Source organism: Orcinus orca, chromosome 12, assembly GCF_937001465.1.
Source record: "Orcinus orca chromosome 12, mOrcOrc1.1, whole genome shotgun sequence".
In the NCBI taxonomy this organism is placed as follows: Eukaryota; Metazoa; Chordata; class Mammalia; order Artiodactyla; family Delphinidae; genus Orcinus; species Orcinus orca.
In genome coordinates this window covers 78,586,273-78,608,061 of record NC_064570.1, presented here as the reverse complement: position 1 = coordinate 78,608,061, position 21,789 = coordinate 78,586,273, and the positions used below count along the sequence as shown (strand labels likewise).

The window sequence follows — 21,789 nt, the reverse complement described above, 5'->3', positions numbered from 1 at the left end:
AAAGCTTTGTGGCAGAATGAAGAGCACTGCAGCCGTGAGGTGGGCGATTCCCACCGGGGGAGAGGTAGAGCCGTGGTTACAGCACCGGCGGTGGAGACCATGAGGCCTGGGCTCTGAACCCTGCCTCCTGCTCTGGGCTGGTTTCCCCAGCCTCTTCTTTCCACCTATAAGACATGGGTAAATAAGTAGCCACTTCTTAGGGCTGTTTTGAAGACTAAATGAGGTATTTTAACACACAGTAAATGCCCAGGAACTGTCAGCTATAATATAGTTAGTGGCATCTAACTAGGGAGATAGGGTCTAAAGTCAGCAAGTAAATTCTGTCCATTCTACCTCTAAAAACAAGTGTGAAATTTCCCCACTCTCTCCATCCCAGGCTGATTGATCTACTCTGACTTGCCATTGCTGACCTGGCTACTCCAGCAGCTTCCTAAATAGACCCTTTGCCAATATACTCACCCTCCTTCAACACAGTCTCTGCATATTTTATAATAAAAGGGATCTTTTGATAATGTCAGAATCACATCACTTCCTTAAATTCTCCAGTGGGTTCCTCGCCTGGGCCTGCAAAGCCCTGAGCGGATGCCAGGCCCCGTCTGTCACCTCACCTGAAGCCGCCCTCCCAGGGCTCTGTCAGCCTGCGTCTGGCGTGCTCTCAGCTCCATGGCGCTGAGGGCCTTTCCACCTGTCCTGCCTGCTGGATACTCTCCCCCCACATCTTCCCAGGGCTGGTTCCTTCTCATCATCCAGGTGGTGTTTTCCTCAAAGTGGCCTTCCCTGACCTTTTAGCAGCTCTCACTTAAATTATTGCATCGTATATTCCTCATCACACTTAACAGTATTTAAAATGTTCTTGTTTTTCTGTTATGTGACTGTCTCCTGCCCTAGAAGGTAAGCGCCCTGACAGAGGGGACTGTGTTGAATCCCTTCTCCATGGGATCACCATATGGGCCCCTCAGTAAGTGCAGAACGGGTGAATGCATTCGTATCAATATTAACTTCTTTGGGCTTTAGGTTTAATCGTCCTAATGTGGAGATCGGGTCTAGAAGATCTCTCCGGTGTTTCCACGATGCATGGTTTTTTCTCTAAACACCAGAGTTTCTCCCTGGCTTTGGCACGTTTTCATGAGCTAGGAAATGTGACCTGAGGTTTCAACGTGTTACCTTTTGAGCTGGTGAAATGGCTGATGGGAATCAGTCCAATGAGCTCCTCAAAATGTATCTTTTCACATGCGGAACTAAATTATATTTCAAAGTAGTGGACAAAAACTTCTCAGTGTAATGATTTTCATTATGAAATCAGTGTCTCATTTCAGAGACTCTGTTTTTTCTTTTGCTATCACATTTGCCAAAGTTTTTTTTTTTTTCAAATATACTGTAATTGTTTTTATTTTTTTAAGGAATTAAAGTGGCTTTGGCGCAAGTCATGATTTATATTACTTAAATGTCAGTTGTGAACAGCGCATGGTTTTCCTTAAATCATGCTTGGCCCAGGAGCCCAGTAACCTAACTTATTGTTTTTCTGGTCAAAACAATAGCTACATCATTGAATGAAGTGTCTTTCACTGAAAAAGAAAAATAGAACCGTAACATGGAAACTGTTTTTGACAAGGACTAGAAATCCCAGATCTGTTAATTGGAGATTTTAAACCCCTTGTTTTTCTCAAATATTTAAATTGCAGTGCATGTGGCTCAGTTTTTCAAGTAAGACTCAGACCAAACTTAGCTGAAAACACATTATATTTTCTCTATTGGAATAAAAACAGGAAAAAAGTAGGTTTCAGAATTCTGATGCTGCATCTGGCCATCACAAGAACGGCTAGAGGCAATAGTGAAGATGCTAAAAAAGAAAACGTTGGTGAAGTTCTCACTTTCCATTCATGTCAGAGAGAGTAAGGAAGTTGATAACAAATACTCTTCTTTTAGTACAGAGATACTTTTATCAGCTTTTAACCAGAGAAAGTGATTGGGCAGCCAATTTTACTTAATTTATTTGTATACAATTTTGACACTTGTGGTAAACTAAGTCAAATTATGTTTAGAATGTTAGTTTTCTGTGTGTTTCTATGAGTGCTACTTGCCTCTTTATTATGATAAATTGTAAATATTTTCCATTCATGGCTATTTCAAAGAAAATTCACCACCCACTAAGTATGTATCTTGTCTGACTCTTTATAAACAACATTTCATGAATCATTATTTTAAATTTTAGAAGTGTCTGTTAATTCTGATTATGCTGTTACTTTGTAACTCAGGAGCTATTCGTAAGACTATGAACTTGAAGGCAGTACTCTAATTTCCTCATAAACTTTCGGAGAAAACCATCTTTTTGCCTATCTCATCTATCACGATGCAGCCGAGGGTTCTCTAATGATGCATGTCTGGCTTAAGACAAGGAAGGACTCCTCACAGGAGACCTACTTGGTTTGGGTTCCCTCCTCTTTTGCCCAGGGAGCAGAGCTGGAGGTTTGGATTTTCAGTTTCATCTAAACCAGCTCAGGAAATGTACTCCATACCTGTAGACTGTGTCTGCAAGTCCCCTTCTCTGGGCTCGTTGCTCCTGGTGGAAGAACTGTGCTAATTGTTGATATTAATGGCAACTCTTGGAGGGCAGCCACCTGAAGGGTAATTTCCATAAACACTGATCTCATCTCCATGATCTCATCTCTCTGAAGGTTTTACAATAACTCATACTTGGAACTGCCATTGTTGATGTGATTCAGGGCCTTGGAGGCACTGGGTCCTCACCTGAGGTTGGTCCATCTTCCCACAGAAGTACCTCCTCTAGTGATGGAGGGACCTGGAGCTTCCCTTCCCTTCCCTTCCCTTCCCTTCCCTTCCCTTCCCTTCCCTTCCCTTCCCTCCCCTTCCCTCCCCTCCCCTCCCCTTCCCTTCCTCCTATATCAGATTGAGTTCACACGTAAACTCTGCTACCTGGTAGATTTACTCCTGAGTTGGAAATTGAGGGAGAATGTCTTGGCCTCTTTTGCTCACTTCCTTTGTGAACATTAGAAAATTACTCTGCTTTTCTGTGATCCTTGACCAGCTCTGACAAAGGAAGAGATTATATGTTGCGTTTTCTTCAAGGTTAATTAAAACATGTTAGAGTGAACTAAGGTTGTGTTGATAGTGCCTGTCATTGAATTTTTTCCATTCTTGTTTATTTTACTTTTTGAATATGTAAAACATTAACATGCTTCCACAAGTCAAAGTTATTCTAAAAGGTGTATGCAAAGGGGTATCTTTCCCTCTCGGATCCCTTCTCCCTACCCTCTGGGGGTAACGTTCTGCGTTACTTTCTTGTTTAGCTTCTCTCTCTCTCTCTTTCTTTTTCTCTCTTAGCAGAAATTAACGTATGTTTTTTTATTTTCTCTTTTTCTTACACAAAAGGTAGTACACTATGTGTGCTATTTTAGACTTTGCCTTTTTCACTTAACTTCAGGAAATTGCTCTTCATCAGCTCAGAGAGAGTCCTCATTCTTTTCCACAGCTGCATAGTACTCCGTTGTACACATGTACCACAGTTTATTCAACCCGTCTCCAATTTGGTGGCATTTAGGTAGTTTCCAATGTTGTTGCAATTACAAATAACGCTGCAATCAGTAGTCGTCTGCATATATATTTTTGTGTTGTTGGAGGTATGTCTTCAGATATATCCTTAGAAGTAGGATTACTGGGTCAAAAGGTATAGACATTCTACTGCACAGGAGCTGTACCATTTGGAATTCCCTCTAGCAATGGATGAGTACTGGTTTCCTTACAGTCTCCCCAACAGGATGAATGGTCAAGCTTTTGAATCTTTGCTAAAGTGATGGGTAAGAAATGGTATCTCAATATGTAGTTTTCATTTGCATTTTACCTATTATGAAGTTGAACATTTCTTCCTGTCTTAAGGTCTGTCTTTCTTTGTTTTTTGTGAAATGTCTGTACTTGTCTTTTGTCCATTTTTTCTCTATAGGAGTTTTTATCTTTTCCTCTAAATTAAAAAAATTCTTTATATAATCTATATGTGAAGATATATAGTATTAATATATAAAAACATATACATAGACTTGTATAGTATTAATGTTAGGAAGATTAGCCATTTATCCATCTTAGATGTTGCAAATATTTTCCTTTAATTTGTCATCTGTTTTTCAACTTTGTTTATAGTGTTTTGCCATGGAAAAGTTTGAAACAATTTTTTTGTAGTCAGTTATTTTTTCTTAAAAGTTTGGTGGTTAGAAATTCTTTTTCTACATCTATGTTACGGAGTGATATCTGTTGTTTACCGAGAGAATGTAAAAGGTACTGTGCGAAGAACTTTTCATGTATTAATCATTGAAAGAGCTCTATGAGTTAGTAGGAAGCAGCAGCTTTGGAGACAGATGGACCTTGGCTAATGCCTAATTTCAGTTCCTATGAGCTGTGTGACCTTGCACATGATATATTCTAAGTTCAGGTCTCTTCATCTCTAAAAAGCAGATAGCCTCTACATCGTAGAGTTGTGGCATTACCTGAGTTAATACCTGGCAGGGCTTTGACCAGTTCCTGACACCTAGTCACAGTTGGATAAAAGTTGCCTGGTTAGTTACCATGCTGTAATATTTCAGTTTTAAACATAAAGAGTATAACCTAACGCTCCCTTCTTCAAATTAAGAAAACTCTCTCATCACTTAAATGCTGTTTCCATCTCTTTTACCATAGGTCTTAAAGATCACCGTGAAACAGTGTCTTGTTTTTTTATGCATTTTGTCTTACTGTAGCTTAAATCAGATACTCAGATCTGGCTGGAGTTTCTTGTGGAAAGGCTCAATGAGAAAAGTTGGGGACGTGGCAAGAGCAAATTCACGAATTTTAAATGACTAACACTCATATTTTGTTAGTCAAATATGAATAATTAATTATAGTTATTGATGCTTCTAAAATGTGGTATTCATAAAGTAAAATGTTTTTGTTACTAGAGTTTATTGGGGATTGAATTCAACGTTTCACCAGTGAGTATGTTTGCCAGGCACTACATGGCCATGCTGCTGGGTTCATTCTGTGTGCCCTCCCCTCCTGTAGTAGAATCCTGTAGTTTTCAGGAAGAATTCTTGGTTATCAGAGGATCACTGATAAAGTCTTGCGTTGGAAATGTTCCTGGCTTCTGCTTACTTTTTATTGATAAATTATGGCTAATATCATTTTTAGCGAGTTGGTTTATTGGGCTTGTCTGGTGACTCTTTCAGTGTTTGGCCTATGATTTCTCAGTCACTGGACTTTGAGACCTGCACGCATTGCTTTGCAAATATGAAACATCTGCCTCTATTTGCAACCACTTATTTGCAAATATGAAACATCTGCTTTTATTAAAGCAGATCTGTGAGCCATAAGCCCTTCCCAATTTAGTTCTATACTGAGACTTCATTACCACCACCATGTTCTTTTTATTTAGTGAGAACTCAGAGTTGACGTTTGGGCGCACAGGTCAGTTTGGGGGTTTACCTCAGTTGGTCATGACCAAAAAATTCTAGAGCCACTGTGTTAGATTATTTAGCAATTTTCTCCCTTCTGCTGGTGGTCTAAGAGTAGAAAGTATTTTTACTTCTCGTTTTAGCTTTAAATTTTAATTATGATCCTGTAGCTAGTATTTTTCTTAGGTAGCAAACAATTTTAGATGACTAAGCATCGAAACCATTGTAGTTTACACTACAGAGTTAAATACTCCGCTTTTTAATTTACTTGCTTTTGAATGGATAGAATTGTTGTCTGTGTGATGGTATTCTTCTGACTTTATTCCAGTTTGGGGCTATCGCGGTTCTTATTTTATGCATTCTACTTGAAAAGTCCTGATGTTCTTAATCTCCCACAGCACATGATATAGAAAATATTCAACGTTAGTTGATTTCACGTCTTCTTTCCCATTCTCTGCCCGTGTTTCCTCAATATGAAGTCATGATTAGAAACTTCCCTTCATTGCAACTTGATTACGTTGATTATCTGTCTATTTTGGTGTCTTCAGGTTACCAGAGAGAACTTCTCTATCAGAGGGAAGATGGCTCTTTCAGTGCTTTTGGGAATGATGACCCTTCTGGGAGCACTTGGTAAGTGTTTTTGCCAATGGAACAAATCCATGTCACCGAATGGGCTCTCACTAGGTCACGATGGCCATGAAATTGACAGATGTGTCTCTGTATCAGCTTGGAGGCTGCTTTTTCCATAGCCTGGCTTTAAAAGAGATTCTCCTTTTTAAATATGGTTTTAAAACACTAGTACATCAGACGTTTTTATTTAGAAAAGATAAGTCATAAATCCCCCTCTTTTCTGGTGGGAAAAGCAGCAATAAAATATGATGATGGTGCAGCTGGTAAGAAAAATTGGTTAGAAATATGGAGTATTGTGACATAGGTCTTTTTTTTTTTTTTTTTTTTGCCGTACACGGGCCTCTCACTGTTGTGGCCTCTCCCGTTGCGGAGCACAGGCTCCAGACGCGCAGGCTCAGTGGCCATGGCTCATGGGCCCAGCCGCTCCGCGGCATGTGGGATCTTCCCGGACCGGGGCACGAACCGCCGTCCCCTGCATTGGCAGGCGGACTCTGAACCACTGCGCCACCAGGGAAGCCCAACATAGGTCTTTTTTTAATTGGACACAATCAACACTAATTTTGTATTAATACAGTCAATGTAGTTTCTTTCTTTTTTTTTTTTTTTGAAGATGTTGGGGTAGGAGTTTATTTATTTATTTTTGCTGTGTTGGGTCTTCATTTCTGTGCGAGGGCTTTCTCTAGTTGCGGCGAGCGGGGACCACTCTTCATTGCGGTGCGCAGGCCTCTCATTATCACGGCCTCTCTTGTTGCGGAGCACAGGCTCCAGACGCGCAGGCTCAGTAGCTGACTCGCAGGCTCAGTAGCTGTGGCTCACGGGCCCAGTTGCTCCGTGGCATATGGGATCCTCCCAGACCAGGGCTCGAACCCGTGTCCCCTGCATTAGCAGGCAGATTCTCAACCACTGCGCCACCAGGGAAGCCCCAATGTAGTTTCTTTAAGTTTATTTTTTGTGAAAAAACAGTGATGAGGTTAAGTAATGAACCTCCAGAGTTTCCTCCAGAATGAAATCTCCACATGGCTGATTTTGGATGATTACCCTCTCCTTGTACTATCTTCAGTTCATTTTTCACTCAGAAAAAGATTGGCTAATTGTGTCAGTAGGGTTAGATAAGGTGTGCCGTGGTAACAACCCTCTAAATCTCAGTGGTTTATTAACAAAGGTTGTGCTCACGCTGCATTTCCACTGTGGCTCAGCAGGGGGCTCTGCAGTCTTTGTTTCAGCCACCAACTCACCCTGAGCCTCTAGGCTTGCTGCAGCCTGGGGACAGAGGGCTGGAGTATCCAGCAGTGGCAGTTAGAAGCTTCAGCCCGGTATAAGATTTCTTATCACTTTACCATGAGCGGAGCTGGCCCCATGGCCATGCCTAACTTCAAGTGGGCAAAGAAGTGAATTCTTCTGCGTACCCAAAGTGAAAGAGAACTGCATCATATTGAATATTAGTAATGTTTGCCACACTAAATCTTTTATAGGATGAAACAGATCTGCTTCATATTTTCTTTTGGCGCGAGTCAGGATGTAGATCCATAAATAGAAAGGTTTCAGTGTTTTATTGCCTGGTGTTCTTTTCACCTCAGTATTTAATGTTCTGTAGCAGACACTGACATACTTTTTCTTTAAAGGGTCAGATAGTAAATATGTTAGGCATTGCAGGCCCCATAGAGCCTCTGTTGCATATTTTCCCTTTTTCCCTCCACCCTTTCTTTCTTTCTTTCTTTTTTTTTAAAAATAAATGTATTTATTTATTTTTGGCTGCGTTGGGTCTTCGTTGCTGCACGCGGGCTTTCTCTAGTTGTGGCGAGCTGGGGCTACTCTTTGTTGCAGTGCGTGGGCTTCTCATTGCGGTGGCTTCTCTTGTGGAGCATGGGCTCTAGGCATGCGGGCTTCAGTAGTTGTGGCACACGGGCTCAGTAGTTGTGGCTCACGGGCTCTAGAGCGCAGGCTCAGTAGCTGTGGCTCACGGGCTTAGTTGCTCCGCGGCATGTGGGATCTTCCTGGGCCAGGGATCGAACCCATGTCCCTTGCATTGGCAAGCAGATTCTTAACCACTGCACCACCAGGGAAGTCCCCATCCTCACTATTTTTCTCCGTTTAAAAACTGTTCTTAGGTGGAGGTTGGGGGCTGTGCAGTGGGGAGAGGCACATATAAACAGACTGTGGGCTGTGTTTGGCGCAGACAGATTTGGCCTACAGGCTGTAATTTGCTGATTCCTGTCCTATAGGAGAGAAAATATCCATTTCTTCTACTCAAAAGCACGACAGTTTGATTGTGAACTAAACATACTTCATCCACTGCTTTAGGGTTGAGCTAAGTGTGTGATGAGATCTTCCTTGGTAAATACCCGGAACAGTCCAAAGATGAATAACCTTGGACAGTTTATTTAACTCTGAGTTTCGAATTCTCAACCTTTAAAATCAAGAGGCGGGATTAGATGATTTCCAAGTTCTTACCAACTCTGCTCTTTTGTGAGTTGACCTGGAATTTCCCAGCCACACCCAAGGGGAAGCTGTGCCCACTGGCCCAGCTGAGCTGTTCACTTTGTTGTCTCTTTGTCGTCTTTCTTCCTTTTGTTCTATCTTCAGTGATTGGCCCTTTGGTGAATCTTCTGATGGGGGAAAAGGGTTGTTATTGCTGGTGTTTTATTGCTCAGTATAATTTGGAGGACTGTATAAAGTGTATTTTATGTAATTTTTCCCCCCTTTTCACCAAGGTTGTCAGCTTTTGTTTTAAGATGTTTCCTCGAAGCTGATCCTTACATAGACATTGACCAGAATGTGTTACACAGAGCATATGCTTGGCTCAAAGGACATCAAAAATCCAATGGTGAATTCTGGGAGCCAGGAAGAGTGATCCACAGCGAGCTTCAAGGTGGCAATAAAAGTCCAGTAACCCTTACGGCTTCTATTGTGACTTCTCTCCTGGGATATAAAAAGTATCAGGTATTTAATCTTTAATAAATAGTGGGTGGAAAATCACAAGGAAGGGAGGTCTTGGTGGGTCAAATACATGTCTGGAAAATTAAAGGATTTTGCCATATTCCATCACATCTGAAGTCTCGAATTGGAGTACTCTTCTGCTTTGCATTTGTGGCCACATCCCAAAAGCTGAGAATATATACTTTCCCCTCAGTTTAGAACTTCAACACCCGAGGTCATATAAGAGAGGTATCTTTCTCAGGCTATATTTTATGCCCTCCTCTTAGTTCGTGAGAGTCCATGGGAAAAACACTAGCAAAAGCTGCACTTCTTATTTTTTATTCCCTCTACGGAATGGTGCCTGTTTGCTTGTAGAACCTGGAAAGCAATGTTATTTTTAAAATACATGGCAGATCATTAAATGTCAGGGATCAGGGGTGATTCCCATTGCCTAGGACAAGGGCGGGTGCTTAATAGACCCTGAAATGGTTTTTGAATGCATGTTTGAAAATACTTTTTATTTAAATATGTTGGTGACAGGTTATTCTGAATAGTAAAATATATAGTTTTTCTTTCCAGCCTAATAGTGATGTGCAGGAGTCTATCAACTTTTTGGAGTCTGAATTCGATAGAGGAATTTCAGACAATTACACCCTGGCTCTTGTAACTTATGCGCTGTCATCCGTGAGAAGCCCTAAAGCCAAGGACGCTTTGAATATGCTGACTTGGAGAGCAGAACAAGAAGGTAACGTGTGCAACCCGTTCTGTGTTATGAAATGCGTAAATGATGTGAGAAAGTTTTGTACACCAGGTGCGAAGTTGATTACACTTATGTCTTCTGAATGGGATGAAAATGAGATGCGAGTAAGATCAGGAAGGGTTGACATGGCCATTCTGCTGCTACTCTCCCCAAGAGTTTTCTAGAGAACGTGGGGCCTTGGGTTTTTCCTTCTTTTAGATATGTTCTGCCACGTGTCAGTTACCCTTTGAATCGTCTGCTGCCATTTCTGGTTTGGTGGCCTTGAGTGATCATGAAGTCCTTGGTTTTTGGAGAGACTTGGGCTCAAATTCTGGTTCCGTTAGTTACCTTTAGGAGCTTCAGTTTCCCCGTCTTAAAATGGGAGTAACAGCTGCTTTAGGGTTGCTGTGAGGATTAAATGAGATAAGGTGCAGGGCTTACCACGTTGCAGGTGTTCGAAAATGTGAATTAAAATGCTAACAGAAATGCAAATGTCAAAAAATGCCGTTAGTGAGCTGTATGATTGTTTTTACAGTTTTGGAATGGGCACTGTGAGTTTTTAATCATACAGCTGCTTATGAGCTACAACAGGACAAAAAGTACAGGTGTTATGACTTTCCAAATGGCCTCTGTGTGGCAGAAGGGCTGGGTGGGCAGAAAGAGTTTTAGGTTATGTCAGTTTATTTAAAGCTCTGTTAATTCAAGAAGGGGTGATTATGGAAAGTGCTTAGAGACTTCTGAGACTGTAAAAAAGAGTGTGTTATTATTAGCAGTAAGTTAGTTTACATCCTTGTTACCTGTTGCAGTGCTGGGGACTAGCAGATTATTGCATCGAGGCTGAAGTAGTCCTTGACATTTCTGCTTCTCTGCTTGGCTAAGTGGTAGTTATTTCACATTCCACTGAAGTGCAGTCATCATCTACATAGTAATATTTGAGAGAACGGGGAGGGGGTACCACACAGCATGTTCATCTGGCGGCTAGCAGGAATATCTCTAGGAAGGTTGTTAGGGTGGCCAGGGTCCCTCATTTTTTCTTGGAGTCTTGGAATTTTGAACTTATAACACCACCTCTCAGATAATGAAAAAAGGAGTCTTTCCCGTTAGGGCTGGTTAATGGCAGATTCCCAGAACAGGGTTCTTTCCAATGTGTCCTAATATATTTTGGGATGGTCTGGAATAGAGTATGGTTTTTTAAAAAAATAATTTATAGCCTTTTGGTCTTGAGCCAAACATATGGAATTTCTCTTGGGAAAATATTTTTATCAAAATGTCCTCAAATATAAGTAAAAGGACAAGGATGAAATTTTATAAGTTTTAATAGTTTAAGAAGTGACATGTAAGTACATGTGTGTGTGTGTGTGTGTGTGTGAATATGCGTATATTTGCTTGGCATCAATATACACATGTATAGAAATATGTATACTTTTATGCTAGTCAGGGAGAACTTGGACCAGTGTAGGAATGTTTAGTGGTATCAAGTGTAATTTTTCTGTATTTGGCCAGACCATTACTACTTTTCTCCCGCAGGAGACATGCAATTCTGGGTGTCACCAGTGTCCAGACTTTCTGAATCCTGGCAACCAAGCTCCCTGGATATTGAAGTTGCGGCCTATGCACTGCTCTCACACTTCCTGCAGCATCAGATTTCTGAGGGAATCCCGATTATGAGGTGGCTAAGCAGGCAGAGAAATAGCTTGGGAGGTTTTGCATCTACCCAGGTGAGTGATGATCACTTTAAATTTCTTTATAAAAATAATTATATATATATTTATATATATATATATAAACCATTTATAAAATTAAATCTCTCTCTATATATGTGGTTGCTTTATTTCATGACTTCATAAAATTACATGGCAGTTAAAAAGTTTAGTAACTTAAATCAAAGGTTTAAGTTACTAATTTTAATTTTTTCTCATCTTTGATATAAACATCATATCTGATACCCATATGGGATAAATGAGTTCCCTGTCTCACTAGCCATTTGTCATCTCTGGTACCCGGTACAATAGGAGCTCAGTTCTAGTCAGCGGATGTTTTCTGAGTCTTCCCTGGACTCCAGGTCAAGCAGGTTCAAAGGTGAATCGAGGAGAGTTCCACTCCCAAGGAAGGCGGATGAGTGTGCAGTGGTATCCTAAACGTGACTGAAATTTACTCTTTGGCGGCCTTAATATAGCCTTATGTGCACACATCTTTTTCTTTTCCCAACAGGACACCATTGTGGCCTTGAAGGCCCTGTCTGAGTTTGCAGCCCTAATGAACACAGAAGAGACAAATATCCAAGTGACCACGGTGGGGTCCGGTTCACTGAGTCCTGTGAAGTTTGTGATTAACACACAGAACCGCTTTCTCCTCCAGACGGCTGAGGTGTGGGCAAGGGCGTGCCTCTCCAGATGTCTGTGTAGACGCTTCCTTCTGCCGGAGTACCGCTTTATTTCCTTTCTGTTGACTTCAACAAAGACTTGTTCCCAGAGCTCTGTGCTGGCAGGAAGGAGTACCCTCCTTTGGTTGAATTTGCCGAGCTGGGGAAGGGAGGAGGGGTGGAGAACTTTGGACAGATTTGGAAAAGGAGGAAACGTGGGCCCTCTCTTACTGGGAGAGGAATGAATACCCGTTGAGCTCCTATTCTTTGCAGGCCCTGTGCCAGATTTCTTTACATGTGCTATTTATTGCATTTACTTCTCAGACCAAGTACCTTTATCCCCACTGTACATATTATAAAATGGAGGCTAAGAGAGTTTAGCTAACTCTCCCAAGATCATGGTGCTAGTAACAGTAGAGCTAGGATTTGAACCCATGATTTCGAAGACCATGTTCCTTTAGGCTGCACCACATGTCCTCTTAGGTGAATTGATAGAACCAGTAGTAGAAATCTTTCTTTAAAATGGAATGAAGGGCTATGCTAAACCCTAACTTTTTTCCCTTGGTTAACCTTGTAGGAAGTTGAGGGTAGTGGGTGAAAGCGGTAACTTTAAGGCTAGAACCTGAGGGAGAAGGGTGATGGCAAAGGAAAAGGAAGGAGTGTTGGTTCCAGTCAGTGATGGTGTGCCATTGTGTTCTCGGGAAGGCCAGCGACTCGGATGCTGAGCGAGGCTTGAGGAGGGAGGAATGACTTGCATTTCTTGTCTTTCATGCTACAGCCCCTACAGAAGGGCAGACCTGTCCACAGCACTAACGTGTACTTCCTCAGCCTTCACCCCCCCTTATCTGGTTGACCCATAACTTTTGACACGTGAGGCACGTAAAGTTCTTAGAACTTCACAGCGCACACAGCTTACACTCCCAGTGAGGGATAACAGCAGTCTCTTGTGCCGGTTGGAAGGACGTAGATATGGACAATTAGCCTTATTCACCTTTTTCCACCTTTATTCAGCTTGCTGTGGTACAGCCAACTGAAGTTAATATTTCTGCAAGCGGTTTTGGATTTGCTATTTGTCAGGTATGTAATAATGTTTATTTTTGTTTTGTGAAATAGGACTTGCTCTACTAATTCTTTGGTTTGGGGCACTGCTAAATCTTTAACTTAGATGATATAAAATTCTTAATGATTTATTTCTATGACTTAGGCAAGATAAATCACTATCTTTAACAAAAAGTGTTGGAGATGTTACTAGCTGGTGAGTAGACAGCAGCTATATAGTTTGATAATCTATAGTTTGATAATATTTCTTGAGTGTTATATGCTTTTTGAAGTAAGGATTAAAATCCTCCAATATGATTCATGTGAATTGTTGGGAACTCCCACCTTTTTTTGTAAAAATACAGCTTAGAAATTGTAATACTGGGTAGAGTTTCTACTGTGACTTGATAACCATATAGCATTTTACTTACCATTTCTTAATATTCATTTAACAATATAAAGGTCCACATGGTATTATAAGTAATTGACTTGAAGATAGGAAATGTGTCCCTTTGCTGTAAGATTTTATATTATAGTAAATAAAACAATTAGAGCATGAGATGTTCAGTGCTCTGCTCTAGGAAGAAAATCTAAAGAAATCTACCCTTTATGGTGTGTAATTGGATACAATAAAATGGAAGTAGTATGTAAAATACTGAATGGAAGTTATTATGCTTAATAATACATGAAAATCATGGGGACCTAAAACCATGTTATTGGGATGCAAAATAATATGTGATAGTACTAAAAAAGATTATGTGCTTGGTTAGAAAAAACAAACCAAACAAACCCTGAAAGATTTACTGAGAAAGTTAAAAAAAAAAAGCTATTATAGAGAAAAAGTACTTTTTCAAAAACCAGTACAACTATTCTAGTTGAGAGAACAGATGTACTTTCTAAGGCACAATGTGAAGGGTACATGGTCAGGTATAATTTGGAAACTTAGAAATGATGTGAAGATTATTTTGTACGATACTCAAAACACAGTAAATGTTTTTTAAAATCAAGGAAAAATCATAGTATTCAATGAAAAGGATAGAAAGACAAGAGTGAATAATTTGTATTGGTCTTTTTTTTTTTTTTTTAAAAAGTCTTTGTTGAATTTGTTACAATATTGCTTCTATTTTATGTTTTGGTTTTTTGACCATGAGGCATGTGGGATCTTAACTCCCCAACCAGGGATTGAACCCGTACCCCCTGTGTTGGAAGGTGAAGCCTTAACTACTGGACCACCAGGGAAGTCCCTTTGTATTGGTCTTTCCTAACAAAGACCATGTGAAAATTCTCACTCTCAAGCTGTCTTTTCATGTGAAGAGTAAATCCAAAAGTAAATACATAAGATATTTTAGATACGATTGAAAAATTTTATGTACTTAAACCACCAAATTGGTTGGAACTCATTCTTGATAAACCAAATGTAGATAAATTACTGAAGTCAGATGATTTTTATTTGAGATTTGAAGGACACAGCAGTAAATATGGTACCTAGTGGTCAGAATGTTCACCAGTCCTATGTTGCATTAACATGCAGAAAATGAAACGTAGGGACCAATAGGTACTTCTTGTAATGGAGAAAAAAGTTGCAAAAAAGCTGGTCACCCAGAAATAGGTATTGACATTTCCTTTAGTTGATATTTTTGTAAGTGCTCTGGAAAAAGGAGGGCAAGGAAAACTCTCAGGTTTGCAATAAATGATAAAAAGCAAAGCTGTTGGAAATAAACTGCAAGATTTCTTGACGTTCTCTGAGTGAGCAGTTCAGCTCTGTTGTGGACCAAATATAAATGCTAACAGTTATAGATGAATATTAATTATGACCCAGGGGACAAATCTAGTAGTCGTGTTTGTTCTGTGATGAGATTGGTCTCTAAAGGAAAATGCGTGCCACGGGAAAGGGGGTAATGAAAATCACGGAGACTATCTCTCCAATTGATGGAACCATTCTTCAACTGCCCCAAGAACACTCTACACTTTTAATTGTAGTTTAAGAAAAAGTTGGAGAAAGTCCAGACTGAGATATTCCAGAATGATCAAGGGGAGGAAGGATTATATGATGTAGGTGTGGCAGAATAAGAAGTTGGAACTCTTAGGTTTGAAAGATGATTTGAAAGATGAAGGCTTAGAGAGAGGATTTTTTTTTAAAGTATGTAAATCCACAGTGGATACTACACGTTTAGGTCGGAGGGGCGTGTGTGTGTGTGTGTGTGTGTGTGTGTGTGTGTGTGTGTGTGTGAGATTTAAGTATTAGCAAAAAAAAATACAGTATTACATATAATAGTAAGGTTTATGAACCTTAGTATCAAAAAAAGCGGAAGGGGTGAAGAATTTAAATAGATCCCGATTCGACTTGACACGAGGCAAGCCTAGGAAATTTAGAGGACATTGCCAAGCTTCTGATCTTAGGGTCCCTTTGAGGAAAACACTGGTCCTCACACCTCCTCAGGGTCCCCACAGCTCCATTCACATTGGTGGTGGGCACAGAGTATATGCCGAAAAAGACCCAGTTGACTTGAAATCCATCATTTATTTCATCCTCTTTGAAAACCATTGTGTGATCGAAAAAGAAGCCTTAGCAGTTGAATAGGTTTTTGTTCCACCAAGGCTCTTGGGTGAAAACATTTTGATTTATCTTACTGATAGTTCCAGTCTGTGAAAAATAACTCCAGTTGGGCAGCAGAGCTTAGAAATTAGTGGATGCTTTCAGGAAACTTGGCAATAGTTTAACTTTTTCCCTCAAGGGAATGTTTTATATTATTTGAAAAACAAATGCACATGAATATTGTCCACGATGGTCTCTGATACTTGGAATATTACCTAACAGTTTTCTCAATTTTAAACATCATCGTTTGTAAACTTTTATAATTATATTTGTTAATGATACTTCATTAGCTAGTAAAACTAATTTTTTTTTAAGTTGAAGATTACCCATCTAATTGGGTTTATCCCAAAGAGAATCATTACCTAATATTTAGGATACATAATGAAGGCAAATTATTGCTAGTAACTTATTATTTATGCTTATTTGTTATTTATTACAGCTTAATATTATTTATAATGTGAAAGATTCCAGATCTTCCATAATCCAAAGATCTATCCAAGATCAAGAAGCCTTTGATTTAGACATTGCTGTAAAAGATGATAAAGATGATATCAATCACTTGAATTTGAATGTGTGCACAAGGTTGGTCTCTAAGTCCCTCCTTTTTCTCCTTCTCCTTAAAAAAATAGATTTGAAGATTTAATTAAATATATATGGTTGTTTATATATTTAACTATATTCAATATAACTCTGTATAGTTATTGAACTATATCAATGTAAGGAGTTACATTTAACAAAGATTTCAGTTATGCATTACACTTCAGATTACAAACTAGAAATACTGCTAATTGTATTTAAGCATTTCTCAACATGCCCAAATTACTTACAAGTTTTCCTTGTATTTATAACAAGTTTGAATATAAAAGTTTAATAAAACTCAGGTTTAATTTAGAAAAACTTTAACGAATCATGTTTAATACTGCAAAATTGATTATTTCTTTTTGTTGGTCATTTTTCTGTTAAGTAATTATTCCAGGTTCATATTTAACATTTATTAGTTTTGTGCACTTACTCAAAACTTCATAAGAGTGTGCAAGTTCAATGAAGAGCATAGTTTTTTTTTTTAGACACAGTGAAAATATTCCAGTTTAGAAGATCCTTGCATTGGATAATTAGGCACTTAACAGCTTCTGGGAGTACTTAATAAGGTGACTATTAAATTTGCTCTGTGTCCAGAGCATCTGAGGATCTTGTTAAGTCATAAGAAAAAGGTATCCGTTTCAAGACTACTGACTTCATAGATTCAGGGTCTGTGAAGCCGCCTTCAGCTTTCTTGCTTATTCTAATGCACACATAAGTTTGAGAGCAAGTCCTTCAGAAAGTTCTTGAATCAAGAGACTAAAATTTCTTCCTTGTCGATCTCCCCTCTTAGCTCTGCATGATTTGGTGTTCAGCAGGGTGTTACTGCAAGATGCACTGATATTGGGGAGCTGCTGCCTGCCCTTTTTAAATATCCCGTAGCGTCTGGTTGACCTTGGGCTGTTGTTGGGCTGGAGGTCACTGATGTGGCCCTGAGCTGCCAGATTCTCTCAAGGTCATCTGTAGGTGTTTCTCCAGATGGTCAACCTGAACCCAGTCTCCTCCATTGCTGCTACAATCCCTACTATCTTGGGCCTTTTTGTTCCTTTTGTTTTTTGGAAAGTATTTTTAAACATATTATTTATGTATTTATTTTGGCCACACCAGCTCTTAGTTGCGGCATGTGGGATCTTCTTTGAGGCATGTGGGCTCTTAGTTGCAGCATGCGGACTTCTTAGTTGCGGCATGCGGACTCTTAGTCATGGCATGCATGTGGGATCTAGTTCCCCGACCAGGGATTGAACCTGGGCCCCCTGCATTGGGAGTGTGGAGTCTTACCTGCTGGACCACCAGGGAAGTCCCAGGGCCTTCCTGTTCCTGATTTTGGTATAAATTGTCCATGTGTTTGCCCCTTTCCTCACCTGTTTGGGCATTTTGAACCAGCAGCTTGGGGATATCAGAATCTCTGCAGTAGCTTCCTTTGCAGCTGAGAAGAAAGTAGGACTCCCGTTATACTTTACTAAGATTGCAACTGGGCTCTGCTCCAGAATAACAACATCGAGTTATTATTATTTAAACAACAACCACCTACATTTATCACAAACTTACATGCCAGGCATTGTATCAATGACTTGCACACATGTCTCATTTAAGCCTTAGAATTACTCTATAAAGTAAGTGCTATCATTATCCCTGCTTTTCTCATTTACTCCTTCAGTCATTCATTCGCTCAGTAAATATTGGTTTAGTCTCCATTATGTGCCAGACACAGTGTCAGGATCTGGAATATAATGGTTAGCCAAAAAGACACAACCTTGTCTTCACAGAACTTACTATTTGGAAGAGGAGACAGAAATTAATAAAAATAAATCCTGAAAACACTGTTACCGAACTGAGGTCTGGCTGCTTGCCGCTCGAAAGTCAATAACTGAGAGGCAGTTGTTGGTAGAAAGGAAAGATGCTTTAATCAGAAAAGCCAGCAATCTGGGGAGAAGGTGGACTCATGTCCTGAGAACAACTCTGAAGATTCAGTCCAGCTGTGACAGTTTTTAAAGGGAAAAAAGGGAGTAATCTCAGTTAATCATTGAGATGGGGAGTCAGAGCCATTGCCATTCCCCCACCCCCACGCCCCGCCCCCATTTGCAGGCTTGTGGACTTCTTGTGATCTTTCTTTAGATGTTATCTTGTTCACACAGTTTGTGTATAAGGTTACTAAAGGGGAAGCTGGGGAAGAGATCTGGTCATCTGTTAATTACTTATTCTTCATTTCTACTTTTTTGACCTACAGAAAGAACCAACAGGTTAGGCAAGGTATATTGTGTGATCAAAAGATTTGAAAAGTGTGCTTGGGCTGGAGATGAGTAGAGCATGGGGGCGCCTGGTTTAAGGTTAGTTACAATATAGCTTTGCTAGTGTGGCAGGAAAAGGGGTTTCCTCGTGAGGGTGGTTTCCTGCAAAGAGCTGCTTATAGCAAGTCTAAAATTCTACTTTTGAAAAGGGCAAAGAAGAATAGCCTTATGGAGCAATGAGAAGGATTTTACCTCTTAGGGAGGTCAGGTAAAGACACAGAGGAGGAAAATGAGGTGAAACTGAGGTTCAGACCATAATGGGGTTTCACTGTTTATAGGGGCTCATGTGAAGATGCAGGATTCCAAATCTTAATCCAGCATCAGGGAATCAGACAGGCAACAGACTTTGCTAGGTAGAGGACATCTATATCTTTTTCTTTCTTTCTTTTTTTGGAGGACCTGGAGAAGGGAAGTGTTTTAATGTCAGGGTTGGGGACTTTATAAAAAGGATTTCGATGTTGCTACTAGTTTTCTGAGAAGAATCTGCTATGAAATACAAACTACATTTTAAATGAATTCTTTCAGTGGCACTTTATAAAAAGAATAGCTGGTGTTTCAGGTACTTTATTCTCATCAGTAGGGTCCAAGCCCTTCCTCACCTCAGAAAAGGTTTCTCTGTGGCCTAGTAATTTAACAAATTCTGCCCCTGGCTGGTGGAAAGACCAGGTCAACCAAAGCACTTCTGATGAGGCACTAAAGTCATCATATCTAAGCAGGTGGGCTGTTTTTCTCATCTCTGAAACCCCTCTAGTTTTAATGCCCATATTGGTTTTCAATAGCATCTCTTCTGGCTGAGTGCCTCACCAGCAGATGGTTTCAGCTGCCTGGGATCACCGAGCCCACTGCAGTCAGCACTTGTACCGTGTGGCTTTTCAATTGCGTTTGGCAGGCATCCGTTTGCTACTTTAAAAAGCGAGATTTTGGGCTTCCCTGGTGGCGCAGTGGTTGAGAGTCCGCCTGCCGATGCAGGGGATGCCGGTTCGTGTCCCGGTCCGGGAGGATCCCACGTGCCGCGGAGCGGCTGGGCCCGTGAGCCATGGCCGCTGGGCCTGCACGTCCGGAGCCTGTGCTCCGCAGCGGGAGAGGCCACAACAGTGAGAGGCCCGCGTAACCCCACCCCCCCCCCCAAAAAGCAAGATTTTCTACGTGCCCTTCTTGCTTTTGCCATTTAAAGGACAAAAGGAACCAACTGAACGATGCTAAGAGACTTTCATGTTGGAGACACACTCCTTTCCATAATGACATTGGGCTGTTTCAGATCCAAACAAAAGGCTCTTGCCATCTATTGATTTTAGAAAAATAATTATTTTAAAGGAGGCAAAATGTTGTTGGTGCCCAGATGCTTTGATAGTCACGACGTGTGCAACAGGGTTAAAGCACGAGCAGTGTGATAAAGCTTTCCAAGGCTTGTCATTCTCCCGAGGTGGCTAAAGCAAACACAAAACGTGCTCCAAGTATGCGGGAGCAGAAAGGGAAGGACCTTGCCTACTGGTCTTCTTTTTTCTAAAACCCGATGAAGAAGAGGTTGTCGATGACTTGGCCGCCGTCTCCTGCTAAGTGGTCAAGTGATGCCTCTTTTTCGGTTCCTAGCTTTGAGTTGGAGAGCTTAGTGCCATCAGCTTTTGGGAAAATGAAAAATGCAATGTCGTTTAGTATCAGCCGCCAGAAAACAGATTTGCCCAGCGAAGGGGCAAAATTTGCCTTCCTTAAGCCCAGGGGCCCAAGTCTGCTGCATGGCAGGCATTACATGCTGACTGACAAATGGACCCGTTGTTCTATTCCTCATGTGGTTGAAAGTTGTAAGAATTTCAGACCTGTAAGGAAAGGATTACCTTTTTACGGTTTTCTGTAGTAATTTTTTATTTCAAGGAAACGGTAAATATTTGGAATAACACTTGGCGGTTTTAATATTTATATGAAGATAGTTTGCCAACAGCTTTAGGTTTTTCCTAAAGGGTTCTCTTCTATCCGCTCTTCTCTGATTTAGGTTTCTGGGCCCAGGTAGAAGTGGCATGGCCCTTATGGAAATTAACCTCCTCAGTGGGTTTACCGTGTCCTCAGATGCCATTTCCCTGAGCAAGACCGTGAAAAAAGTAGAACACGACCATGGAAAACTCAACCTCTACTTAGACTCTGTAAGTAGTAAAACCTAAGTTTCACACTGGTAACCATTGACAAAGCCACTATTTATTGTGTTCAAAATTACCTTTCCTTTAAACGTTTTCTTTATGTCATTATTTTGGCTTTTTGTGTCCCTGAACAACTTTCACATGGCAACTATCTGCTGTCCTCACTAAAAAGACATTATTATAAAATTAGTTTAAGGAGAATTACTATTAATGGTGAGCCTGATGAAAGTCTTGATAACAAAATTATTATTTCATACCAGATGTTCAACAAAGAGCAATTGCTGTGATATAATTTCCAAAATGCAGTCCAGATGCCAACTGGGGAACTCCTTTGCTTCAGGGAATTGCTAAACATATTTGTGTAAATGCTGCTGATGAAAAAAAAATGCTGACGGTGAAAGCTTTAATTACATGTTTTAAAATGCTTTCATAAAAAAAAGGCTTTTAATAGATCCCAAAGGGGTTAATATTCCTGCATTGAAAAGTTAGGTGCTTAAATCATAGAATATTCTCAGAGGTTTGGTCCTTACACAAAATTATTATGTAATTTTCATGGACTCTTCCCATTACTGTGTGAAAGCTACCCATCCAAGAATAAGGTGCATAAACTATGTGAGAGGAAGGTTAGTGTGGAATTTAAGACTCTACTTGTTATGTCTCAAAACTGCTGGCATGTAAGTTTATTCTTCTGACATCTATATGAAATTCATATGTGGAATCAAAATTGAATTCTAAGTGTTCTTAGGATTTCATGTTACATGGGGGGAATATGTATGTTTCTTATTCCAGTTTTGCCAAGTGTGAATCAATCGTACTGTTTCAGCAGTGAACCTACTTTGAAAAATCTAGTTCCTTAATGTTCTTTTTGTTTTAAGCCTTCAAAAACCACTTTGGTTAAAAAGCTGTTAAAACTAATTCAAAGTTTCTGGATTCTTTTGCTGTTCAGTGATTTTCATATATTAAATACTGTTTGATAGCCATGGGCCTAATTTGGGGTTTGAAAAATACATTTAAGGTTTTTTAAAATAACGTAATTAGGTTTGGAGTGTCCATTACATTTTGACTGGCTAATTTGTC

General features: G+C 40.2%; 1 protein-coding gene across 4 annotated transcripts in view; it reads left to right on the top strand.

Annotated features, from left to right (window-relative positions):
• Positions 1 to 21,789, top strand: part of CD109 (CD109 molecule) — a 138,011-nt gene that overhangs the window by 108,859 nt on the left and 7,363 nt on the right. For all 4 annotated transcript variants that reach the window (XM_033428617.2, XM_049695428.1, XM_033428620.2 and 1 more), the window contains 8 exons: positions 5,984 to 6,065; positions 8,777 to 9,005; positions 9,561 to 9,726; positions 11,248 to 11,438; positions 11,932 to 12,087; positions 13,094 to 13,159; positions 16,156 to 16,298; positions 20,571 to 20,718. In XM_033428617.2, the coding sequence (XP_033284508.2) occupies positions 5,984 to 6,065; positions 8,777 to 9,005; positions 9,561 to 9,726; positions 11,248 to 11,438; positions 11,932 to 12,087; positions 13,094 to 13,159; positions 16,156 to 16,298; positions 20,571 to 20,718 (1,181 nt within the window). The remainder of the gene's footprint in view (positions 1 to 5,983; positions 6,066 to 8,776; positions 9,006 to 9,560; positions 9,727 to 11,247; positions 11,439 to 11,931; positions 12,088 to 13,093; positions 13,160 to 16,155; positions 16,299 to 20,570; positions 20,719 to 21,789) is intronic.